Consider the following 27,640-nt stretch of genomic DNA (forward strand, 5'->3'; position numbering starts at 1 on the left):
TTAAAAACCACATATTGTATTATTGCAACTACAGAAAATGTTCACAAAAGAAAATCTATAAAACAGATTATTGGTTGCCTGGAGCTGGGAGTGGGAACAGAGATTGTCAGGAAATGGGCATGAGGGATCTTTTGAAGATGATGGAAATGTCCTAAAATTGGATTGTGGTCATAGTTGCACAGCTCCATAAGTTTATATTTTAAAAAATCACTGACTTGTATACTTAACTAGGCAAATTTTAAATTATGTTAATAGCCTCTCAAAGAAGTTGCTGTTATAAATAATTGAAGAAGAGCAACTTGAATGATCAGATGATTATTGGAAAGAGTTCAGTTCAGTCACTCAGTCGTGTCCAAGTCTGTGACCCCACGGAGTGCAGCATGCCAGGCTTCCCTGTCTATCACCAACTCCCGGAGCTTCCTCAAACTCACGTCCATCGAGTTGGTGGTGAATACAGAATATATTTGTTTTCAGTAAAATACACTGATTTCTTTGTTACCACAATTCCTGTTCAAACTGCAGCCCTTTTGCCACATCTGGCTACATGCTAGTGCAGACTGTCAAGCATGTTTCTGCCTCAGAGCCTTGGTACCTGCAAGCGTTCTGTGTGGCTTGCAGTTCCAGAATTCACATGACATCTTCACGGCTTGTTCCTTCACTTCATTAAGTACTTTGATCAGGTGTCACTCTTTTGAAAAGAACTTGACCTGAAATAGGCCCTCTCTCCTCTCATCTCCTTTAGTTCACACATTATTTTGTTCCTCATTGCATTTCTTTTAAATCCATTATCAAATAAGAGAAATGCCCTCGAATAGTATCCAACATACCTTAGGATCTCAACAAACATCTACTGAATGAATGAATCACATCACAGATACAACTGTTAGTAACAAGAGAACTTGAAACTATCTTGAGAAAATGTTTATAAAAAACAGAGAGATTAAACATAAACAAACATGTGCATTTGTTTCACTAGCTGTAACATACATTATCAAAGCTTGAACAGATTTATTAAATATTCATTTCAGAAAAATTTCCAATGGAACCAAATATAGAAGAAAAAATTGCCCTAAATGGTAGTTGAACCCTCTCTTTCCATCTGGAACTGTTTTGCATTGATATCCATTCTGGATTCATTCCTTTGGCTAGGTTTATCACTGGCTTATTTAAATGGACCATTGATGCCAAAGGCCTTTGTAGTAATCATCAATGAAAAAGAATTATTATACTGACCCAGTCAATGAATAGGAAAGCTTTTGTTAGAGCATCCCATGGTCACTCTTATGTACAGAAAGAGAATCCCTATCTTTTCATCAGAATAGTAGAACAGAAAGAATATTAAAATAGGAGATTGTCTTGAAAAGAAAGGTAAGAGAGCTCATTTCATAGATTATCTTGTTCATGGTTTAATGATTAAACCTAAGATGTTAAGAGAACATAAAACTGGAGAAAATTAGTGGCAAAAGGTTGTTCCTGTTGTTGTCCTTACTTGTGCAGTCAACCCCATTATCATCTACTCTTCGTTTCTCACTGTCCCCTCTATTACTGCTTTTTAAGAGAAAGGCAGTAACTGTGTGTGTGTGCCTTTGTAGGAGAAAGTGAACATAAAGTTGCCCAATTCCTTCCTCTTTTTTATTCTCTTGGAAGATGGGTGCTTGCGGGGATCACAAGTTCTGCTTGGTTCTGTCCCTGGGGAGAGAGGTCTGCCCCTAGCCACTCCTGCCATGACTGGGTGAGCAAATCTGACTAATCTTGGCACTCAGGATTAGCAAGATGTCCTGCCCACATTCTCTGATATCACTTTTATCAGCAGTAAAGATAACCTTTCAGCCCTCATTTAGCTTATTCCTTTGTATAATGACAGGATTTCAAAAACCTTTTTTGATTAGTCTGCCTCAGATAATTCCAAATAGGTCTTAACTGAGTAGTGTTAATGTCTTAACTGAAAAAACAGAAGCAGTGAGAATTAGGGAGTACTTAAGTCCCTAACGTTCTTTTGCATTATTTTATAATGTGTCAGTTCCCTTAGTTACTAAAAGGTCTTGCAAAGTCTTTCTAATTAAATTAAAGGCATGGGCTAACAGAAAAAGGATACTTTCTTTGGTTTAAACTCGTTGGATATTTTTATATATATCTGCCATTCTGTAAACTATAAATGATTACAGAGAGGAATGACTACAGAGACCAGAAAATATCTGAAATAAGAGACTAAGATTGCTCTTTTTCCAGTCTAATAATTTAGGGACAGTTTGATCCAACCATTTGAAATGACAGGAGGGAAAAATGGATGAAAAACTGATGAAACTACTTTTAACCACAACACTTTTTAAGGATTTTTGGTGCACATTTTCCAGAATATTATGTCAAATAAACAACTACTCTAATATAAAGGACCCATAGTATCAATTATTATCACTGTCAATCAAAGAATGAAAGCATTTGACAATGGGCCTTGACAGAACCGACTATTATGATTGTTCTGCAACGTTAGAAATATGTAAATGAAGACACTTCAAGAAGATTTTGACACAACAGGTTTAACAGATAGGGCCTAATTATGTCAGTCAGTGGAATTCAATTACCAGGAGGAATGGATGGACATCCTTGATGCAGAGCTTGGATTATATCTGCAGGTATATTTTTAAGATCTAGTTTCAAAAAAGGAAAGAAATATAGGTTCTCAGTTCCTTGAAATTCCTTTTTAAGGTATTATGACCCTCCATTTTAATATTAACTAGAAAAAATAAATATTTTATTAAAAATATATCATTTCAAGAGGATAATTTAAATATTTATACTTTGAATAACAGGACTTTCCAGGTGGCACAGTAGTAAAGAATCCACCTGCAATGCAGGAGATGTAGGTTTGATCCCTGGGTCAGGAGATCCCCTGGAGGAGGAAACGGCAACCCACTCCAATATTCCTGCCTGGGAAATCCCATGGACAGTGTCGGTTTAAGTCTTTGAATTATGGCTTAGGTTATAATGCAGCTTTAAATATCCAGAATAAGATGGAGAGTGGAAATAATTCACACAAGTTAGGAATCAGAAAACTTTATTCTTAGGCTGACAGTCACTACTTTATGGTTTTAAATAAACCACAACATTCTTGAATCTCTATATTCTTATCTGTAAACTGAACAGACTAGTCTAGATCTAGGTCAAATCCGAGGGCAACTCACTGGATTCATGGTATCGACAAATTACTTGAAATTTGGAGCACTGTTTTATGTATAAATATATATTAAATTGTAGAATGACAGGTCCTGTGTTTTTTTAGTAGATTTTCAAAGGGATGCTAAACCCCAAGAAGTGAGTAGTAAGATCAGAGTAAAGCCTTCAGTTCAAAACTTCCATGATTTTATGAAAGTCAAATGAAAACAGAAGCATTAAGATAGCCTATCAGTTCAGTTGAGTTGCTCAGTCATGTCTGACTCTTTGCAACCCCATGAATTGCAGCATGCCAGCCCTCCCTGTCCATCACCAACTCCTGGAGTTTACCCAAACTCATGTTCATCAAGATGCCATCCAGCCATCTCATCCTTTATCGTCCCCTTCTCCTCCTGCCCCCAATCCCTCCCAGCATCAGAGTCTTTTCCAATGAGTCAATTCTTCGTATGAGGTGGCCAAAATACTGGAGTTTCAGCTTCAGCATCAGTCCTTCCAACAAACACCCAGGACTAATCTCCTTTACGATGGACTGGTTGGATCTCCTTGCAGTCCAAGGGTCTCTCAAGAGTCTTCTCCAACACCACAGTTCAAAAGCATCAATTCTTCTGCACTCAGCTTTCTTCACAATCCAACTCTCACATCCATACATGACCACTGGAAAAACCATAGCCTTGACTAGATGGACCTTTGTAGGCAAAGTAATGTCTCTGCTTTTGAATATGCTATCTAGGTTGGTCATAACTTTCCTTCCAAGGAGTAAGTGTCTTTTAATTTCATGGCTGCAGTCACCATCTGCAGTGATTTTGGAGCCCCCCAAAATAAAGATAGCCTATGTATGTAACCAAAAATGTCTTAGAATTTAAAACTTTATAAGCCAGAGATATTACATCTTATTTTATTTAGAATGTTTCAAAATATTTGTTTGGTCAAATGGTATTGTGTTCCCACTCATCCTTAATAACTTCCCCTAACATTACTTTCAGAGAAGGCAATGGCAACCCACTCCAGTACTCTTGCCTGGAAAATCCCAGGGACGGAGGAGCCTGGTAGGCTGCAGTCCGTGGGGTCACTAAGAGTTGGACACGACTGAGCGACTTCACTTTCACTTTTCACTTGCATGCATTAGAGAAGGAAATGGCAACCCACTCCAGTGTTCTTGCCTGGAGAATCCCAGGGACAGGGGAGCCTGGTGGGCTGCCGTCTCTGGGGTGGCACAAAATCAGAGATGACTGAAGCAACTTAGCAGCAGCAGCAGCAGCAGCAACATTACTTTGCCACAAAAGTCCGTAGTCAAAGCTATGGTTTTTCCAGTAGTCATATATGGATGTAAGAGTTGGACCATAAAGAAGACTGAGTGCCAAATAATTGATGCCTTTGAACTGTAATGTTGGAGAAGAGTCTTGAGAGTCCCTTGGACAGCAAGGAGATCAAACCTGTCAATCCTAAAGGAAATCAATCCTGAATATTCATTGGAAGGACTGATGCTAAAGCTGAAGCTCCAATAATTTGGCCACCTGTTGTGAAGAGCCAACTCATTAAAAAAAAACCCTAACTCTGGGAAAGATTGAAGGCAGAAGGAGAAGGGGGCAACAGAGGATGAGAGGATGGCATCACTGACTCAATGGACATGAGTTTGAGCAAGCTCCAGGAGATGGTGAAGGACAGGGAAGCCTGGCATGCTGCAGTCCATGGGGTCACAAAGAGTCAGACATGAGTGAGTGACTGAACAACAATAAAAGCATTGAAGAGTTACAGAAGGAACAATGAGCAAAGTTGGTATTACTTTCAGGAATTATTTTGTGGGTCTTGTGTTCTTCCAAAGAAGAAATGGTCCAATCTCTAGTATGTCCCCATCATTTGGAATTTTCCTCACCTTCATTCAATCATCAAAATGTAGTTGATAACTTGGATGCAGTTTGCCACTGCAGAAATAGAACTATTTTCCATGTACTTCCTTACACTAAAACAACTTCAAAACATACTGAACAACTACTATTACTCAGTACATTTGTCGACATTTTCAGAGTCAAGATCTGCTTATTACTTTTATACCTCTCTCCCTACTACAATGTGGTTCTCCAGGGGGAGTGATCTCTGTTGGTTTTGTTCCTTAATACACAGTGAATCCCAAGATACATCCCTGGAACAATGCTGGCACACACAGGTACTGAATAAATACTTAATAAATATTAATATGTGTAAAACGAATGACTATGTGTATATGTTTGGGAAGAAATACAAGAATGAAGTAACCATCAGTGATGAAATTAAATTGTATCCCAAGAGGTATGATTCCTATAAGAAAAAAAAATGTAGGTAAAGAAGGCAGCAATCTCTTCAGTAGTTAATGTATGCATGTGTGTTTGTGTTCAGTCCCTCAGTCATGTACAACTCTTTGTGGCCCCATGGACTGGGGCCCACCAGGCTCCTCTGTCCACAGGATTCTCCAAGCAAGAATACTGGAGTGGGTTGCCATTACCTCCTCCAGGAAATAGTTAATACAGGAAGTTAAACCAAAGGACTAAACTAGCCCTCAGGAACAAGGAAGCAAGGGACCTTGTGCCTTATGTAAAACTTGACATTACCACCAGTGGCTGCGCATTTCTTGGATAATATTTCTTTAGAAATTAGAATAGTGTTCTAAAATATTAATAGCATTTTGATGGCAAATACACCAATGGATTAAATTCCAAATGATATATTTGGATTTTGCTAACCATTGCTAACCATTTTTCTTTTTCTTATCTTAAAAGGTAAGCAGATACAGCAGGTGCTTCCCTGGCATTCCAGTGGCTAAGACTCTGCACTCTCAATGCAGGGGGCCCGGGTTTGATCCCAGGTCAGGGAACTAGATCCCACATGTTACAACTAAGAATTTGGTCCCGATCCCAGGTGCCACAAGTAAGATCTGGAGGAGTCAAATAAATACATTAGTATTAAAAAAATAAATAAACAACAACAAATATATAGCCATCACCTCACTTAGCTACCTTAAAAAAAAAAGACATATTGGTGGGAAAATCATAACAAGGATATAGCAATAAAGTGTTCTATTTAGAAAACAGTCTATAATACGGTGGAGTTATTTATACATGGGCAGGTTTGCTTATTTTCAAAACAGCTACAGAAATTAGTCAAATTCCTCTGTGGCTCAGATGATAAAGAATCTGCCTACAATGTGAGAGACCTGGGTTCGATCCATGGGTTGGAAAGATCACCTGGCAAAGGAAATGGCAACCCATGCCATTATTCTTGCCTGGGAAATCCCATGGACAGAAGAGCCTGACCGGCTACAGTCCGTGGGGTCACAAAGAATCGAACACGACTAAGCAACTAACACACAAAAATAGAAAATAGTGTTCGTTATACTGCATATGTGTACATGCCCACATGTATGTGTACACACACACATGCAGATTCATCTCACCTAAATAAAAATAGCCATCATGATCACTTATATCAATGACATTATAACAGTTTCCTATTTTTTAAGGATTGGAAAATATGTTTCACTTTGCTAACACTACAAATAAATGCTTTGTGACTACATTTTCTTATTTTTTTCTTTCCATTTATTGTCTTTTTATTTCTCCAAAAGAAAAGGATTTTATATATATATATATATATATATATATATATATATATATATATATATATGGGGTTTTTTTTTTTTTTTTTGACAACTTCTATTTGTAGAGTACAAAGAGCTATTGACAACTCTGGCCCATTTTGAGAGTTGTTCCTTTGTGGTATCAACTCCTTTGTTGCTCATTCTTCTTGCTGTGCCTGCAACCTGAATCATGCCTGAGTTGATTAGGGATAAAATCACCTTAACCCTGGAGGCACAGGTTAACAATAACTGTCCTCAAGTAACAATTAAGGATAAATAAACTGCAATAGGTGATGAGTTTCACTTTGGATAAGCATGCATCAGCCCACCCTGATACTTAAATTTATACTTAAAATAAGTATAATTTAAAAAGTTATCTTGGTCAATTTTTAAAATTATAGTTTATTTGGTGTCATTTTTAAAGGCTGGGTATTATTAGGGACCATTCCCTCTGTCATTTAACTCAGAAAAACAGTGTTTTCTCCTATCAATTAGCCAGGTGTGGTCAAATGGATACAAATGGCTACAGATGTGGCCAATAAAAAAGGTACACTGATATATATGATGTCAGAATCACACTCAATTGAAAATTCTTCCTGGGGCTTACTTCAATTTGCATTCATCAGCTAGAAATTCATGTCTTTCTTAGACATAGATTAGACTTCTTAGACAAGTTAGACTTCTCCTAACTTCCCAATATTTTGTGAGCAATTACATATCAATTATTGTTTTAAAACTTATCAAATGTCCCTGATTGCAAACTTCAGCAGGAAAAACAGAAATGATGAATTTCTACAAGCTTAATTTGCAAATGCATTTAGGGGACAAGTTAATACATCTTTTTATTGTACTTTACTTTAAGCTGTCTTCTTTGACAGTGTCACAGGCAACAAGAAAGAAGCATGTTTCCTTACAAAACAGAATGAAGAAAAAGTCTTGTTGATGAGAGCAACTTCCACTGTCACAAAGTGGCTTTTATTAGACATGTTTTCCACCCTGAGAAGAGTCCAGAAGTAATTCCAGACAAGGAAATTCCGTAAGACAAAGAAATCACTTCCTTCTTGTCCACAAGTTTCCCTGTAACTAGTAAGAAGAAAACTGTGAAAACTTGATGAAATGAATTTTGAATGTTTTAAGACCCACAATATTGAGTATTTTGAACTGAATGAAAATATTTTGCAATCAATCCTTCAATCCCTCCGAATCTACCCGACAACTCATAGACCTATAGCCTCACCACTCTAGGCTTCGTGCTTGTCATTTCTGGCCTAAATAGTATCAGACTTTCCTAGATCTCGTCTGAGAAACCTCCAAGGAAATCAGAATTGCTTTAGGATGACAAATCAGCAGGTGGCACTCTTTCCTCTGCATCCATTTTGAACCACTTTTTCAGGGCAGAATATTAGAAGTTGCTTCCTAAGAGGGGGAACCTAAGGCCTTGAGCAAGCAACAATAAGTCAGGATTGAAGCCATGAGACACTTAGGTATTAGAGAAGTACCAAATCCTTCCTAAATCCATCAGGTAAATGCACCCTTCTTTACTGTCTATTAACACCAGTCATCCTGGTAAGGAAGTAGCTATTGCCATCTCATCTGGTGATAATTGCATTCCCATGCTAGATTAACATATTTTGTGGTTAAAGAATCCTGTTTTATCTCAAATGAACAAAAATATGCTTCTGCACATACTAAATAGTTTTCTCATTTTCATTTCTTTACCTTCTCAGCATACAATCAATCAAAGCCTTTATAAAGAAATTAAGTTCCATATGTGACTCTGGTAAGCTGAGAATAGGGGTTGGATGGGCTGACTCTACAGACAGATGAAAAAAAGACACGGGGATCCTTAGAATGCAAATACTTTTTGTCAAGAAAGTTATTCTGAGCTGTATTGACTTCCTTGCCACAACTCATTCTCTGTATAACTATGTAACTTACTAAAATTCTTCATTTAAAAAAAAAGGTATTGAGATCATGTCCCCTTCAAGATTAAAAAGGCTTCACAGTTTAAATGAAAAAAAGTTCATTTTCAGATAACAAGAGACCATATCATCTGTCTGTTTCTAAGTGGATTTCTAAAACACAACAGCACATTTAGTCCCTGCCATTGCCAAGAGTAACCTTGGTTTCACAAACTTCAGAATGAGGTTCCAGCTTTTAATAACAATGCAGTATGTTGTCATTTGACCTTATCCAGTAATAGGTTCCTGGGAGAAGACTCTTGTGGAAGGTTTGCTATAGTAAACTAATTTGTATCTTGTCTCAGTTGAGGTACACATGTAAATTGGAAAGCTTATCTGATTTCCTGCAAAGGGTCAAAAAACAGAGAATCATTTTGAGGGTAAGTTTGGGAAAAGAAGGAAGATTTTGTTTTTATCTATAAAATTTATTAATATTAGAATGAATTAGGATTGCATGAGTTCAAAATTGTTTCCATTTTATAGGACTCCTTATAAATCATATGAGATGCATCATTTGGAATTGCGCTAGTGCTGTAATGAGGATAAGAAAGAATACAGATGCTCTAGATGACCAGATGAGTGATAAATACAGAATAATTTGGGTAAGTATCTTTTCAAGTTAGACAAGAGAGATGGGTAATCCCCTTTGAAGAGAAAAGCCTATTGGTATATACTGCAAACTGAGTACCATTAGTAACTTGTAGTTCTTATGAAAATATTTATTTTCCTCTTATTAAGAATGTATTTTGGAAAGAGGAATGATGAGACATTCAGGGGCGTGGAGCATGGTTTCTACAGGGTATTTTAAAATAAGCCAGTTGCTCTGATTTAATCAATGCATTTTATGACTAGAAACACAGATAAGCCAACCTTCCTCTCTTGGAGCCTCCTTTAACTGTATGTCATCTCACATCACCTTCCTGGATAACTACTCATTATGCAGGATGGCATACCAACCAGTGAAAACATGATGCTGAAAGCGTTATGCTCATCAGAGACTGTGGGCTTAGCCAGTTCTCCTGAAGAAGCCCTGAGATCCCTGAGCCTTTTAGCCTGATTCTTTCACTCTTTTGCCATTCTCAGCCCTTTTTCTGGTGACTGTATAAGAGGCCGCCAACAGTCTGGCAACACCCACACATGACGCCCGGCCATCCTATTCTAAAGACTTAGAAGTCTGACAGACAACAAAAGCAACTGGAAGTTGCTTAATAAGTCTCAATCTGGGGTTGACTCCATAGTTTTGTTTTATTCACTGGAAAGTAAAATCATAACTTAAACATTATGTGTCGCCACCTCCCCCTCCCTTAAAAAAAGTAGGTTTGGGGAAAGCTACTTGGGAAAAAGAAAAAAAAAATTAGAAAAGTCAAAGTTAACTTGCTGAGACAAAAACTGGACCCATAAGTAACTTCTTATAGAGTCACTGATAATTTAGTATGAAATTAAAAATGACTCCTTTTAAATGCACAATTGTGGGACCTTAGTCCTTAATATAGACTATGGGGTGTTGAGAAGCACAGTATATTATTTCATTAAGTGCTTTTTTGGGAGAAGGGGATTTAGAGGTAAAACTGCTGGCTTTGTGTGGCAAGGTCATGACCTTTGACAACTTTGGAGCTTATCTCTTTCATCTTCTCACTCCCCTGAGACCCCTAACTTGCAGAGGAATCAAGCCTGTAAGCCTGGGCTAGACAGAATTCAGCATTGTTGTCCAGCTAGGTTCCTTCTCTTTCTCTCTCTTTCTCTCTCTCTTTCTCTCTCTCTCTCTTTTTTTTTTTCCATCTAAACAAAACAGATCTGAACTGAGCCAAGGAAACAAAAATGTATTGTTCCTCGCAGATGGAAGCGAGTGTCGCCTAGGTAACCAGATTAATCTCCTTTTTCTCTCCCTTCCTCTCTCGTAGTGCGGTAATCGGTGGGCTCTTTTCACAAAAAAGCCAGCCTCAAAGCTGGGGCTCTAACTAGGTTCCTAATTAGCTGCAATTTACAATGAAGACAACATGATGAGATAATAGAAATTTGCAAAATAATGACATACCTCAGCAAAATATTCCTCCTCCTAAGAACCATTTTTATACAAAAACAATAAAGAGGGCCCTTCTAAAGCAAAGCTGGAAAATGGTGGTGTATTATGTGACACAGAACATTATTGTTCGCCTCTTGTTCCCCCAATCAACAGCTTATTGTTTGGCATCTTAAATAAAAATGACTCAAATACAGGCCACATAATGATCTCCATTGCGCTAATACACTGTATATACTGAGTAGTCAAAAATGTACGGGAGCCAATGCCAGTGGGGCTGATAAAGTAGCAGGGCCCAGGAAGGTAATTTACAATACAATGCAATAAGCATTATTACTGTTCTTAATCACACATATCTTTCTGATTCCTGTCAGGATGCACTCTGACATCAAAAAAGGGCAACCAAAAGGAGGACAGCTAGTTAATGAAATATGATGGATCACATTTGTTTTCATGTGGTGGTTAGCTCAAATGAAGCAGTCTCCAGACTGTTAGCCAACAGTATTCTCTTGTGTGACATCAAAGACTACCATTCAATGAGGGCAGGAAAAAAAAAAATCACAGTAAGACAGCACAGAGGGAGGAGCTCCTAGAAACTGAAAGAACCATTAATAGTAATCTCTACCTTATGTCCAAAAGAACAGAGCAGGAGACAGAAAAAGACCAAGGCCAACCGGTCACTGATTTTACAATGAGGATCATCAGCACCTGTGCCAATGTATGGAGATTGGTACAGCTAATACTCGGTGGGTGAGATTTGATATTTTGCTACACAGGAACAATTTGTCACTAGTGGCAGGAGGTGTGTACTCTTGTGCCTTGTCTAAATCAGGATGACAGCATCCTATGAAATATGGAATCCAAATAATAAAATAGAATCCAATGTCATGTTTTGCATCAAGAATCATTCATAAATGGCATAACCAATCGGGGAAAAAAAAACAACTGTACACAAAAAGTAAGTCCACATTTGCTTATGGACTAGCAATTGTGAAGAGTACAGCTGTACATACTTGAAAACTAATGGTCCCTGGACTTCCCTATAAATAACTACTGACTAAAAACCAATTGGCCAGGGACAGGAAAACCATTAACCCCTTAGTCATTTGGCCCTCAGCAACAACAAGACCACTAGATCCTCTCACAAAGTAATTAAAAGGTAACAAGTAGGACAGACTAGAGAAGGTGCCAAATGGGCTCTAATGACTTTGGAGGAAAAATTGTTGTATTTGGTAATAACATTTGCAGAAATGCAAAAAATGAAGACCATCTGGGTATATCACAACCCCAAAGAGTTTGGCATCCACAGTTTGGAAATGTGGCAATAATATCTTGACTTGCATAGGGCTACCAGCCTTTCCCAAAGGTTAAAATTATTGTTTGAATCTCAGCCAAGACAGGAAAAGAGCAAAAGGCAGTGACACAGTACTAAAAGCCAAAGATTGGTGTGCATAAATATATGGTAAATTCTGCTTCTAGATTTTCCATGCATTTGACCTCTACCATAAAATAAAAATCTACTCATAAATCAAAATCTACCATAAGCAAAATCTACTCAAAATTTACTCATAAAGTAAAATCAAGGTTTACTTTTGAGCTTCCTTAAAAGTTCTCATCCATATAATCCTTTGAAAGACTCAATCCAATAATTTTGATGGCAACAATGAAAGGGGAAGTGTTCAACTATTACATGACAATATAGAATGTAGGAACAAGAACATTTGACTTCAAGGCATTATCTAGATTCCTGTAGCCTCTCTCTCTCTCTCTTCAAACTGTCAAAAATTGTGTTTATCTTTCAAAATTGAGGAATTAATATGATCAATGCACCAAGGCATATCAATTCCTCTTTACCCCTGTGCATCTCTTCCCCAGAGCTTCCCAAGTGACGTCTACAGTCTGCCTTTTCTGAAACTCATCACCCTTCCCACCCCCCGACCTCCTGGGGCAGCTGAACACAGCCAGAGAAAATTATACAACAGCACAGATGCTTGCCAGAACCCCACGTACACCTGGGCTTGAAGCCCATTCAAGATTCCTTGAGTTGCCTTTCTCACCTCCTCTCACTCCCTTTTGTAGCTGTCTCAAACCTTTACCTCTCTCTTTAACAAACCACCCCACCACATTCAGATGACCTCACTTCCCTTAGTTAGGTCCTACCTCCCCCATCCATATACACATCACTTCTGGAATGCAGCTAATCAGTGTCTCTGCAGGGTCAGAGGAGGGTCTTTCTCCCTCTATTTGACGTTAACCCCACCACCACCACCAGTAGTTCGAATCCATTCGGCTCACCTCATGTTGGGACTTTGCTTCATCAATTCTCCCCATCTTGAGTGTATCTTCTGTTCTATCAAATCATTCTTCTTAACCTATCAGTTCAGTTCAGTCACTCAGTCGTGTCCGACTCTTTGCGACCCCATGAATCGCAGCACGCCAGGCCTCCCAGTCCATCACCAACTCCCATAGTTCACTCAGACTCACATCCATCGAGTCAGTGATGCCATCCAGCCATCTCATCCTCTGTCGTCCCCTTCTCCTTCTGTCCCCAATCCCTCCCAGCATCAGAGTCTTTTCCAATGAGTCAACTCTTTGCATGAGGTGGCCAAAGTACTGGAGATTAACCTATAAACATGCTCAAAGCATCCTCATCCTATTAAATCTCCCTTCACATCCCCATCTCCCTTTATCTTCCTATATTCTTTTGCAAAGATATTTTCAGCCCAATCTTCTTGGTCACTTTCACTGCCTGTTATTCTAAAAGTCAAAAATTAGATTTTAAAATGCAGAGGAAAATACATTTTCCTGAATTTTGTTGCTGTTTTTTAATCATTTGCTTAGAAATGTTACCTGTATTTTTATGTATCTATCGATAAAGAGCTGAAAACATTCTATAATGAAAAACACAACATTCAATACATCTGATGTATCGGACTCAAAGTCCTAATCATAATAAAAACTATCAGAATTATAGAATGTCAACACTGGAAGAAAACTCGGGTTCATTCTTTCTAATTCTACCTAAGTTGGAAATAAGACATAAACACTTTAGGGCACACAGCAAGTAAGAACAGAGCTATGACCTGACCTAAGGTTCCCTACCTTCCAGTTCAGTGTCCTTTCCTCTACAAATTGAATTCCTTTCTTTAATTTACCCTTTTCACAGGTAATTCTTAATTCACATATCAATAAGAACAATATGGGCTTCTCCTGCAATGTAAGAGACCCAGGTTGGGTTCAATCCCTGGGTTGGGAAGATCCCCTGGAGAAAGGAATGGCTACCCACTCCAGCATTTTTGCCTGCAGAATTCCATGAACAGTCCATGAGAAGAGGAGCCTGGAGGGATTCACGTATCAACAAAAACAATGTAACACTGAGTGCAACCATAAGAGGAGGTCAGTTTGAAACACAATAATACGTTTAAATTTAAAACATTACCCAGACTTTAATCCTGTAGAAAATATACATACATCTCTAGCTAGATAGCATATTGAAAAGCAGAGACATTACTTTGTCAACAAAGGTCCGTCTAGTCAAGGCTATGGTTTTTCCAGTGGTCATGTATGGATGTGAGAGTTGGACTCTGAAGAAAGCTGAGCACCAAAGAATTGATGCTTTTGAACTGTGGTGTTGGAGAAGACACTTGAGAGTCCCTTGGACTGCAAGGAGATCCAACCAGTCCATCGTAAAGGAGATTAGTCCTGGGTGTTCGTTGGAAGAACTGATGCTGAAGCTGAAACTCCAGTACTTTGGCCACCTGATACGAAGAGTTGACTCATTGGAAAAGACTCTGATGCTGGGAGGGATTGGGGGCAGGAGGAGAAGGGGACGACAGAGGATGAGCTGGCTGGATGGCATCACCAACTCGATGGATATGAATTTGAGTGAACTCCAGGAGTTGGTGATGGACTGGGAGGCCTGGCGTGCTGAGGTTCATGGGGTCGCAAAGAGTTGGACACGACTGAGCGACTGAACTGAACTGAACTGAACTAGCCAGTGGAAGCCGACTATTTTCATAGACAGACAAAACAAGGATCAGTGAAATAAATGACCAAATCTGGGATTTGATGGAATATGTAAACAGAATTACAGTTTTAAAGATGAAAGGAACCATATAGACTACCTGGTCAAACTTCCCATTGCTTGTTTGTTTATTCTAAAACCTGAGTCTCACAAAGGAAATTATCATGCACCAATTAGGCTGTTGTATTTACTTCACTCTACACCTCTGCCCAAGCTTGAACTCTAGAGTAATGAAGAGTCAATTTCTTCCAGATTAGTCAGACATTTGGAGGGAGGAATAAGTTACCTGTGGAGTTGTACAGAGATCTTAAGTTCACTGGAACAGTGGTTAATTAAATGATTTCGAGTCTCAGAGCTGATTTTCTATAAGGAGCCATTTTCTTCCAGAGAGGTGCATAGTAAATTGGAGTTCAATTTTACTTATCATTTGATATATATCTGTATATCATATTTCCCTTCTAAAACATGAGAAGCAGTTGAAGGAATGGCGGCAATTAATAACTTTTACCAAAGGGAAAAAGTTATCACTAAAATCCCACATGATACATCCTGGGTTCCACACTGTAGCAAAGCCTACTTGGTAAAGCTAAACTATAATTAGGTCCTTCTAGTAATTACATCCTTTCCAAGGAAGTAGAAGGCAGAACCATATGATACTGAATTCAAGAATAATCTAAGTCACATTAGACACATTTCCAATTTATTCATTTTACAAAGTTTTGACTGAGCAATGTTGAACAGTCCTTAGAGCTTCAGAGGTATCAACACCTGTACAGGTAAAGTGTGAAAGTGTTAGTTGCTCAGTTGTGTTGGATTCTTTGTGACCCCATGGACTATAGCCTGTTAGGCGCCTCTGTCCATGGAGTTCTCTAGGCAAGAATACTGGAGTGGGGATCTTCCCAACTCAGGGATTGAACCCAGGTCTCCTGCATTGCAGGGAGACTCTTTACCATCTGAGTCACCAGGGAAGCCCTAATGTACAGGCAACCAAGGGTCAAAGTTCTGTGACATGGGCCCCATGATGAACCAACCTCCCATCTCCCATGAAGAGTTTCAATCTATAACTGCAACAGTGACTTGGGTAATCCCTTTGGTCATTATACCTGAGGGTACTAACGAGAACTTGAATTTGTCTCCACCGCATCCCAAAGTCAAGACAAGTAACACATGTAAAAGGAGCTCTCCCAGGCCAGAATTAACAAGGTTCAGTCAGTGCTCTTTACTTAAAGGAAGAAAACAATTAAGTGAAACCTTGACGTAATCTCCTTCTGCCTGTTTAGCCTCTTCATCCCTCAATGTGTGGTTAGCAAGTGTGGCAATCAGAGCTAAGGCTTGCTATCATTCGGCCTTAATTAAAAAAGACACAAGCAGTGGAGCTGTGAATTAGAAATGGAGCTACGCACTACCCCTGATTAATTCGAGGCTCATGTTGGATTAATAACTCCAAACAAAGAACAAAAGGAAATTGTTATGCGAATTGCAGCCCTCCCAGGCCAGACAAAGGTCAAATCACAGGATTTCAATTTCATCCGGAGTCGCTTAATCAACTCCCTCGGAAGGAAGACCATATGTAGTTCTGAAAGCTACCCATTGTAGTCCTCTTGTCGCTGGACCTGAGGGACAACACAGTCATCCTCTCAAACTATTCTCAATCGCTTCTCTTCTTTCCCCTTTAATATGACAAAAACTTCATTATTACCAGTGATTAAAGAAGAAGCGATCTGCGCTGCAGAGAACATCCCAACAACTGTGGGTTTATGGAGGAAGCTGGACACAGCTGGCACAGAGCCTACTGGGCCTGGTCCCTTTTCCAAGAAAGGTCTTCACCAGCAGCTATAGAGCTATAACCACCACGGGGTGACGTCACTGGCAGAGCATGGGCAGGGCTGTGGAACTCCAGGACATTTATCAAAAGATGAGGAAAAAAAAAAGAACCACCTATTAAGTGGAAGTGAATGAAAGGTAAGATGCTGAGCGCTCAAAAGGTATCAGAAGACAGCTGTCTCCTCCAAATAGACTAGAAACCCTGCATGAGATGAAGACAGAAGTCAAAGTGCCTCTGGAGACCTGAGAGACATAGCCAGGCACCCACAACCCTTCCCTAGCAGGGCTGGAGTTCATCCGCACTTGGGGTTTCTTCCTCCTACAGATTGCCCTAGGGACTGACACAGGCCGGGCATGGCAGACTTTCATTAGCAAGACAGGTTTAAGTGGTCTGAAGATGTGATGATTTCCATGGCAGTTTTAACACTTTTCACCCTGTCAACACCAGAGAGTTACTAAGGGTAACCTCTCAGGACCCTAAGGCCACTGCCCAATAATAATCAAGGCCCAGGGCTCCTCAAATGAAATACCAGCAAATTAAGTAGTTCTTCCAAAGGACAAAAATGTAATTTCAGAGGGATTTTTTTTTTTTTTTTTTTGCGACCCCATGGACTGTAGCCCACCGGTCTCCTCTGTCCATGGGATTTTCCAGGCAAGAATACTGGAGTGGATTGCCATTCCCTTCTCCAGAGAGGGATTTTTTAAAATGAGAATTCCAAGGTCACTTTTTAGACTGATAGCACCAGAATCATAAACTAGTGATGAGGAGTATAATTCTTATCTGAGTGGTTCACTGAAGTGCCTAATAGAGTGCCCCATATAGGACAGATGCTCAGTAATTGTGGAATGCTAGGGCTTGCATCATCCAATCTGATATGGCAAGATTTTCACTCTGTACCTTTATAGAATGCAGCCATAGTTGTTACTTTCAAGTATCCTGTGTTAGTTATTTGGGAAATTCATTTATTCCTCTGAACTCCCATAGTGCCTTGGGAGTTCCAAACTCCCAAACATTTTTTATGGAATATAGCATTTTTGTTTGTATATTGTGTTATTCATTCATTCATTTATCCCTTTACCCACTGAGAAAATTTTTTTGAGTATCTATGTGTCAGGCACTGTCCCAGGCACTGGAGATAAAATGACTAAAAGCAGACACTGTCTTTGCCCTCATGGTCTTTAAAGTTTAGCTGGTGAGGAAAATAATCAAATAAATGCTTAAGTAAATGTAAAATTTAAATATAGTATATGTTCAAAGGAGATACATAGTATAATGAAATTTTAACCTATTAAGGGAGGATTCCCTGAGAAATTGACACATTTTTCTAAGATGTGAAGTAAGAATTTAAGCTGAATTTGGTGGAAAGGGAGAAGACAGAAGCAGAGACTCTGCTGTCTGAGAGAGCACACATGAATTGGTCTGAAAAGGACATGTCTAGAATTTAGGTTGCAAGGCAGAGAACTGTGTGAACTGAGTCTGGAGGGGCAGGTAGATCCTAAAACATAAAAAAGTGACATTGTAGGTCACATCAAGGTTTCTGCCATCATCTTAAAAATAAGTACAAAATGTCTGAAATTCTTTTAAGAGAAAGTGATCAAGACACAGTCAGAACTGGGTAGCAACTGCAATTTGCCCGCTATTCTATTGGGATCTAATTGTTGTTGTTTGGTCACTAAGTCCCGTCCTACTCTTTGCGACCCTGTGGACTGTAGCCCGCCAGGCCCCTCTGTCCATAGGACTTCCCAGGCAAGAACAGTGGAGTGGGTTGTCATTTCCTTTTCCAGGGGAACTTCCCAACCCAGTGATCAAGTCTGTATCCCCTGCAGTGGAAAGAGGATTCTTTACCACCGAGTCACCAGGGAATCCCATGAGATCTAGAGATCTATACATAACCTCTAGTGGTAAAAGCGATTCACCGTTGTCCCTCCCCAGCGCCTAGCACAATGCTTTGTGCAACAGAATGGCATCTTCCTCCCAAGGACTAGCAGGGCTGACTCAGTCGATATCACAGCTCCACACATGCTCCCATGCCTCAGCCAGGAGCCTGATTGAAGGGGATGATCTTCTCATAAAGATAACCACTCCCTGATGAAAGTTAATTTCAATTAAATAATTTAAAAGCATTTTAATATGATGCTTGTTCAATGCCATTGAATGAATGAATCAATGAATGGCTTTTAACTTCACCACCCCACTGGAAGATGGTGGTCAGTGCCCTCAACAAACTTCTGACCATGAGTAAAGAACTCGAATTCTTCCCTCTTTGAAATCGATTGCTACTGTTTGTGCTGGATGTCCTCTCAAGGGAAAACGATGATTTCTGCCTTGTAAGATATCCAAAGGTATAACGGCATTGCTTTTGACAAATTAACCCCTTCCCAAATATGAAACCTAAAGTTTTCTATTTCAATTTAATGGATATAAAGAAGTTACAAACATATCTGTGAGTCCTAATTCCCAGAGAGCATTCGTGAAAGCTATGTTCCTTATGTGATATGCAGCTATCAAATAATGAGCACATTCAGGAAGTAAATTCAGATGTTTGTTACACATGATAGAACAGCTGCATCAAGAGCTTTTTGAGGATTATTCTTCAAGTTTCTCTTAAAGCCACTTCATTTCCTTTTTGAAAAGCACTATTACTTGATCTGCATAGTTAAGACAAATCTCAGAAATTGGATGAATGTTAAATTTTTCATATTAGTCTGAAATCCAGAAAAGCTGTCCAAATCCCAGATATAAAATGTACAATTATCTTGTAGACATTTTAAGTCTTACGGCATCTGATTTGGAGGAGGAGAATTTATCTCAGTACAAAACGTGTTGACTGGTTTAGAGGGTTTGTAAACATTATTTCAAGTTATACTCAACAAGATAAACAACCAAATTAATTGCTAATCCTGATTGCTTCTTGTACTTAATTTTGACATAGGCAAAAAACATTCCTGCATTTGGGGTTATTTAAAATACTTACCCTTAGACTTGACATAGAAAAATCATGATATAACTTCTGTTCGTTGAGCAATTAAATATATCATATACTCTGCTAAGGGTTTTCCTGGTGGCTCAGTAGTAAAGAATGCGCCTGCCAAGCAGGAGATGCAGGGGTTCCATCCCTGGGTCGGGAAGATCCCCTGGAGAAGGAAATGGCAACCCACTTCAGTATTCTTGCCTGTGAAATCCCATGGACAGAAGAGCCTGGTGGGCTACAGTCCAGGCAGTCATAAAAGATTCAAGACATGACTTAGCCATGAAACAACAACAACACTCATCTATACATACACGTGTATTTATTTACCTATTTAAAAGTTTTTGAACTATTTATTTTTAACTGAATCTTTACAAGAGTTATGAGGTACAGGTATCCATTTGTTCATTCATTCAATATTTATTGAGTGTTTGCTATGTGCCTGGCACTGTGGACACAGCAGTGAAGGTGCTTAGCTGCTTCGTCAAGTCTGACTCCTCATGACTCCATGGTCTGTAGCCCTCCAGGCTCCTCTGTCCATGGGATTTCACAGGCAAGAATACTGGAGTGGGTTGCCATTTCCTTCTCCAGGGGATCTTCTGGATCCAGAGATCAAAACAGGTCTCCGGAATTGCAGGTGGATTCTTTACCATCTGAGCCACCAGGATAAAATAGATTTAATCCCTGTCCTCAAGGTGTTTTCATTATCTAAGGAAATTGTGATTTAGGGTAATATGTAAATTGCCCTGGGTTTACATGAGTAAATGGTAAACCCATGTTTCTGGACTCTAGAGTGTTAGGTTTTAACATTCTGCTATGCTTTTCTTAAAATACTGTGACCTTATAATAAGCATTTAGCCAGAGTCCATTCATGTCAGAAGCAAATTTAGATTAAGATAAGTACTATGAGAATATTCTTTAATTTTACTAAGTTATTAGAATACAAAGAAATACATTACTGCTTCAGCATTTTGGAATATAACTGAAATGAAATATAATGGTTAGAATGAGTTAATTATGCTTTCCAAGATGGTACTCTTCTATTTTATACATTGTAAAGATCTACTTGGTTTTAACTACAAAACAATTTTTTTGATATATTATAAAGTATATCTCATTCACCCAGCAAAATATCAAGTTAATTTTATATTAAGACAATGTAATTTCATCAACATTGTACTGTATCACACACACTAACCAAACCAAACTGATTTAGATTTAACCTCCTAAATAACTGCTATATGACAGTTATGAAATGTAAGTAGTATAACTTAAAAATAACCGTCAGAATTCAGAAAATATGAGAATTCATAGGCATTTGCTCAAGATGAATATGTTGCTTCAAAACAAGTTGACCAAATTTGACTATATTTCAGATATTTCTAAATATGTGTAATAATTTTCAAACATTAATTCCAAATTATTATATTTACAGATGCTGCCAAAGTAACAAGTGGAAGGGGTCCACAATGTGTTAGGGTCAGACAGAATGCATCATAAAGGACTATAACCCTTCATCTCCCTGCATAACATACCCAATTTCTAACTCTGAGTGTTCAGAATTTCATTTGACCTAATTAAGAACAGATTATAAAGCCTAATTTTAAACACTTAGATTTTCACTGAGCAAAGTAGATTAATATTAATAACCTACACAGAATTTCTCTATCAAATAGGGAATTCCAGAAATGATCTCTCTTCACATGGTACTTATATGTATATTTAAAATGTGATTCCTAAAATCCCTCCATTTACTAAATTTTAAATTTGCAGTAACTTAAAAATACATTCTTTATTAATCATGTAAAAAAAACCTGGAGGTAATTCCCAAGCAGTCCAGTGCTTAGTACTCCTTGCTTCCACGGCTGAGGGTCTGGGTTCGATTCCTGGTTGGGGAACTAAGATCCCCCAAGCAGCATGGCCAAAAAAAAAAAAAAATAGAAAGAAACCTGTGGAAAGTATTTTTTAAAGGTTAACTGTCTTTTTTAGGGTATAAAATATTTTTTTAAAAAAAGAAACAAAACAGAAAGCTCATTAAAAGGGATCTCAGCAAACTTGGAGAGCATGAACCTTTGTACTTAAAGGGTAATATTCGAATGAGAAATGGAATATACACAAACTGACTGAACTTCCCAGGTAGCTCAGTGGCAAAGACGCCGCCTGCCAATGCAGGAGACACGGGTTCCATCCCTGGATGGCAAAGATCCTCTAGAGGAAGAAATGGCAAACACTCCAGTATTCTCGCCTGGAGAATCCCACGGACGGAGGAGCCTGTTGGGCTACACTCCATAGGGTTACAAAGAGTCAGACACGACTGAGTGACTGAGCACACACTCTACACAGACTGTGACCCAAAGAGTGTGGCAGCTGGGAAACTGAGACCATGGTAAACTCAATGTGCCTCTAATCGATTTTACGAAACTCATACCAAAGGTCTGAAGGTTACCTAAGCAATAAATAGAATCCAATCCAGAGAAAAAGAATTGAAATGTGCTAGTTCAACTCTAGTTCTCTTGCTTAAACATCTCCACTTCTATTTTTTACCATAATAAATTTGCTAGAAGTTTTCTCAAAGAAAATATTATTTTAGATACAGAGAAGAGTAACTGCTCTCCCACTAGTCACAGATGAATGGGTTCTCAGGCTGTGGAGACTCTCGACTTCTATCTAGTGGCTCCTAATGTTTATTACAGGGAAGAGTAAAATATTCCTTTCAAATCCTCAAATTAGCTGACAGGTAATAAACAAGTGGGAGATGGTAAAATACCAAAAGAAACTTTCAAAATTATTCACAAAATAAAACAGCACACTTAAAAAAATACCAGTGACTGTAATTTCTGGGGAAAAAAAAAAAAAAAAAAACATTCCATGGAATAAATAACAATATTCATTTGTGGCCACCCAATTTTCTTCACAAATAAATCAGAAAACTGAGTTGGCTCTCACTAAGGTGAATATTATGATTAGCAGGAATATAATAAAAATCATAGAAACTCTGTATACTAAACAATTAGCTCCTGGAGACCAGATTTTCTTTCTAATCTACATCCCTTTAATAGACTGGATTATCATATATAAATAAAACCTTAGAATCTGAATATATCCAATAAGATGGCTTAACTTTCTTTAATAACCAGATTCAACATAGCTATAGGCTTACAGTCTTACTTAAAAAATTGTAAAAAGAAAAATGCCTCATATAATTAGGGTAAACAAGTGAAGTTGCTCAGTCGTGTCCGACTCTTTGAGACCCCGTGGACTGCAGGCCACCAGGCTCCTCCGTCCATGGGATTCTCCAGGCAAGAATACTGGAGTGGGTTGCCACAGGAAACAAAAAAGCAAAGGAAAACTAAAGTTAGCCTTGGCAGTTGCTTCCTAAAGGAAATGATTTTGACAGGGTAATCATGGGACTGAAGGTTCCAATGATACTTCCTGGATTACAGAAGATAACATAATTTTAACATGTAAAGAATTCCTCCAACTCTGTATTAGATGTTCTGAGTATAGAATGTTTCTTATCTCAAAAGAGAAAAATCTGAGAAAAATATATATTTAAAAAAAATCATCAACTATAATTAACTAGTGGCTGGTGATAGTTGCTCAGTCATGTCCAACTCTTGGAGACCCCATGGACTGTAGCCTGCCAGGCTCCTCTGTCCATGGAATTCCCCAGGCAAGAATACTGGAGTTGGTAGCCATTCCCTTCCGTGGGGGATCTTTCCAACCCAGGAATCGAGCCCAAGTCTCCCACATTGTAGGCGGATTCTTTGCTATCTGAACTACCAGGGAACTATTGGCTAGGGAAATCCCCGTTAGTGCTGTGGCTAGAACTGGTGAAGCCTTTTGACTATAGAGGAGCTGTTACCTTCAGCTATGGCTGTTAAACTGCATACAAAGATTTCTTTAAAGTCTTTCACTGTACATCTGCAACAGAGTTAATGTAATCTCATCCACTCACTAGAAGAGAAAGCCACCAAGGGAATAGTATATCACCATCCCAAAGGACTTTGCAGAGATTGCGAATATAAATATAAAACCCCACACTACAGAGGTAAATAAGCATTTAAGAAAGATTTATACATAGGTAAACTTTTTAAAGTGAATTTGAAAGCCAGGTGAACCCACAAAGCTTCATATCATATTGGTATAGTTATAGTCTCTGCTTAACGTGAATTTTTCTGAAACTCTTCATTCTCATTGATAAAACTAGCAGATGCTGATTCACATATTCCTTCACTTGCTTAATTCCCTGGTACATCTATTACAGCTAAATACTCCTATTTCCTCAAAACAATGTCTCACTGGCTTCTGAGATTCCAGACCCTTAGAACTGGAAATTCCTCATGATCTTACACTAGGCTGCCTTCTTAGTCACTAAGTCATGTCCAACTCTTTTGCAAACCCATGGACTATAGCCTTCCAGGGTCCTCTGTCCATGGATTTCCCAAGCAAGAATACTGGAGTGCACTCCATATATATGCATTAATATACAATATTTGGTTTTTTCTTTCTGACTTACTTCACTCTGTATAATAGGCTCTAGGTTAATCCACTTCATTAGAACTGACTCAAATGTGTTCCTCTTTATGTCTGAGTAATATTCAATTGTATGTATGTACCACAGCTTCTTTATCCATTCATCTGTAGATGGACATCTAGGTTCCTTCCCTGTCCTAGCTATTGTACACAGTGCTACAATCAACACTGGGTTACATGTGTCTTTTTCAGTTATGGTTTCCTTAGGGTATATGGCCAGTACTGGGATTGTTGGGTGATATGATAGTTTAATTCCTAGTTTTTTAAGGAATCTCCATACTGCTCTCCATAGTGACTGTATTAATTTACATCCCACCAATGGACTATAAAGAAAGCTGAGCACCAAAGAACTGATGTTTTTGAATTGAGGTATTGGAGAAGACTCTTGAGAGTCCCTTGGATGACAAGGAGATCCAACCAGTCCATCCTAAAGCAGATCAGTCCTGGGTGTTCATTGGAAGGACTGATGTTGAAGCTGAGACTCCAGCTTTGGCCACCTGATGCGAAGAGCTGACTCATTTGAAAAGACCCTGATGCTGGGAAAGATTGGGGGCAAGAGGAGAAGGGGACGGCAGAGGATGAGATGGTTGGATTGCATCACCGACTCAACGGACATGAGTTTGGATGAATTCTGGGAGTTGGTGATGGACAGGGAGGCCTGGTGTGCTGTGGTTCATGGGGTCACAAAGAGTCGGACATGACTGAGAGACTGAACTGAACTGACTGAACTGAATAATGAGAGATGTTGAGCAACTTTTTGTGTGTGTATTACCCATCTATATGTGCTTTTTGAAGAAATGTCTGGTACTGATGAACTTATTTGCAAGGCAGGAATGGAGATGCAAACAAAGAGAACAAACTTGTGGACACAAGAGGGGAAGAGGGGGCAGTGAATTGAGAGAGTAGCATGGAAACATATACATTACTATGTGTAAAATAGATAGCCAGTGGTAATTTTCTCTATGACTCAGGGAGCTCAAACTGGTGCTCTGTAACAACATAGAGGGGTGGGATTAGGGGGTAGGAAGGAGGTTCAAGAGGGAGGGACATATGTATACCTAAGGCTGTTTCATGCTGATACACGGCAGAAACCAACACAATATTGTAAAGCAATTATCCTTCAATTAAAAATAAATAAATTAGAAAAAAAAAAGAATACTGAAGTGGGTTGCCATTTCCTCCTCCATGGGATCTTCCCCACCCAGGGATCAAACCCATAGCATCTGCACAGGCAGATGGATTCTTTACCACTGAGTTACCAAGGAAGCCCCTGATGTATTATTTACTCTTATGCTTTTGAGCACCATCTATGTGAAAAGAACCCTCAAATCTTCTCTCTTGACTCCAGACTACCATATTCTACTCGCCCACATCTTGACGTGGATGTCTTGTAGGCATCTCAAGTTCAGCAAGTTTAAAATTAAATTTAGGAACTTCTCAGGCAGTCCAGTGGTTAAGATGCCATGCTTCCAATGCAGGGGGTGCATGTTTGATCCCTGGTAGGGGAATTAAGACCCCACATACTATACAGCCAATAAATAAATAAATTTTTTAAAATTAAATCAAATTCATTACCTCCTCCTGCCTCTCCTCAGTGTTTTCTAAACAACACCACTATTCACTGAAACTCCAAAGCTGGAAATTTAGGAATAATCCCCAAATCCAGCAAAAGATTATGTCACTTTAATCTGTCCTAAATATCTCTCAAATCTGACTCTATTGTCCTCTATAACTCTACTTTGAGCAGACAGAGCAAGATAAGAGAAAGAGCAAGACAAGATAAAATAGAAATTGGTGAATGATAACTTCCCTTCATGGAGAAGGCAATGGGAACCCACTCCAGTACTCTTGCCTGGAAAATTCCATGGATGGAGGAGCCTGGTGGGCTGCAGTCCATGGGGTCGCTAAGAGTCAGACACGACTGAAGCAACTTAGCAGCAGCAGCAGCAGCAACTTCCCTTCAACATGATTTCCAAAAGCAGTGTCCTTTCTGTAAAGGTTATTCAAGTGGTTATCTGAAGGTAGTATAACATGGTATTTTTTAAGACCAAGATGAAAAGTCATAAGGATGGCAATGGGAAAGCAAGACTGGGACATACAGAGGTCCTCATACGGAAACCCCTTCTTTATGTGCCCACTCTTCCACCAAAGTTTCCTTCTTGCCCTCAAGTCCCCCAATATTAGAAATTGGCTCTGCTTTTAAGTTACTGATATCTCTCTCCAGATCATTGTCATAGGCTATTCATATCTCTCTGTCTCTAGTCTGGTTCCCCTCCAACATATCCTCTACCTTACACCTAAACTCATCTAGTAAAAATGCAAATCCAATCACATCAAATTTTCCATAACCACCACAAGCCTAAGGAAAGTCCAACAGTTTTAAACAAGCTTGCAAGGGCCTCCCCAGGCTGGTCCCTATTAACTGCTGGTTCACAATTCTCTCTGCTCTTCCATGTTTCTCACCTTGCAGTTCTTTGATTTCACTGTTCTTTCTCTCCCTTCTGAGCTTTAGAAAATGCTCTTCTATGACTTCGAGGATTTGGGAGTGAGATGGGTTTCTCTGGCTGCCTTTTCTCTTGAGCACTCTGTGCAGTTAAAACTTTGGGAGCTTCCCTGGTGGTTCAGGATTGAAGAATCCGCCTTGCAACGCAAGGGACACCAGCTTGATCCCTGGTTCGGGACGATCCCACATGACACAGAGCAAGAAAGCCTATGTGTCACAGCTACTGAGTCCACAAGCTGCGGCTGCTGAAGCCTGAGTGCCTAGAGCCTGTGCTCTGCAACAAGAGAAGCCACCACAAAGAGAAGCCCACACACAGCAAGAAAGAACAGTCCCAGCTCGCTGCAACTAGAGAGAGCCCTCTCGCAGCTACAAAGATGGACCACAGCCAAAAAAAGTAATAATAACTAAATAGATAAATCTTAAAAAAAACTTTTGTAAAAGTCAACAGTTTCACAATCAACAGTACTTTTTCAGTGTTTTAGTGTTTTATTCTAGTCTGTAAGATCTCTCAGGGCAGGTCATAATTGTATCCTATTCAGACACTTAGCACAATGCCTGTCACACATTATGGACTTAGGACTTAATAAAGATTGTTGGATAAATGAAGTTGGTAGTTTCTTTATAGTTTAGATGAATAGAAGGCATGGTTAAGAGTTTTAACATAGTAATATATCAAAGAGCAAAGTTAAACTAAAATTTGGACAGTAGAAAAATATATGGTTATTGTCTTGTAATGAGATGGGTTATTTTCCTCTAACCTCTTGAATTTACATGCTGCTCTGCTAGTATGATAAACAGACTGAGTTAAAAATCAAATAACAGACTCTAAGAAGTTGTAACAATCCCTGGATTAGTACAGGATGATAACTAAGGGACCTGCTATATTAAATCATGACAATAAAAGTAAAATCCCTCCGTCTTTTCTTGGATTACATTTAGAGCTCAAATCAGAGAGCACTAAATGAATAATAATGAATGTATGCCTCTGTGAATCATTGAAGATTGAATCACGCTTTAACTAG

At 39.0% G+C, this 27,640-nt stretch overlaps 1 protein-coding gene across 10 annotated transcripts in view; it reads right to left on the reverse strand.

Annotated features, from left to right (window-relative positions):
* Positions 1-27,640, reverse strand: part of SOX5 (SRY-box transcription factor 5) — a 1,162,090-nt gene that overhangs the window by 529,893 nt on the left and 604,557 nt on the right. Inside the window, exon 1 of one of the 10 annotated variants that reach the window (XM_055571962.1) lies at positions 13,058-18,790. The exons of the other annotated variants lie outside the window; for them this stretch is intronic. Within the exon in view, the coding sequence (XP_055427937.1) occupies positions 13,058-13,080 (23 nt within the window). The 5' untranslated portion in view covers positions 13,081-18,790. Of the gene's footprint in view, positions 1-13,057; positions 18,791-27,640 lie in introns of those variants that run through there. 10 annotated transcript variants of the gene reach the window in all.

Source organism: Bubalus kerabau, chromosome 1 (assembly GCF_029407905.1).
Source record: "Bubalus kerabau isolate K-KA32 ecotype Philippines breed swamp buffalo chromosome 1, PCC_UOA_SB_1v2, whole genome shotgun sequence".
Classification (NCBI taxonomy): Eukaryota; Metazoa; Chordata; class Mammalia; order Artiodactyla; family Bovidae; genus Bubalus; species Bubalus kerabau.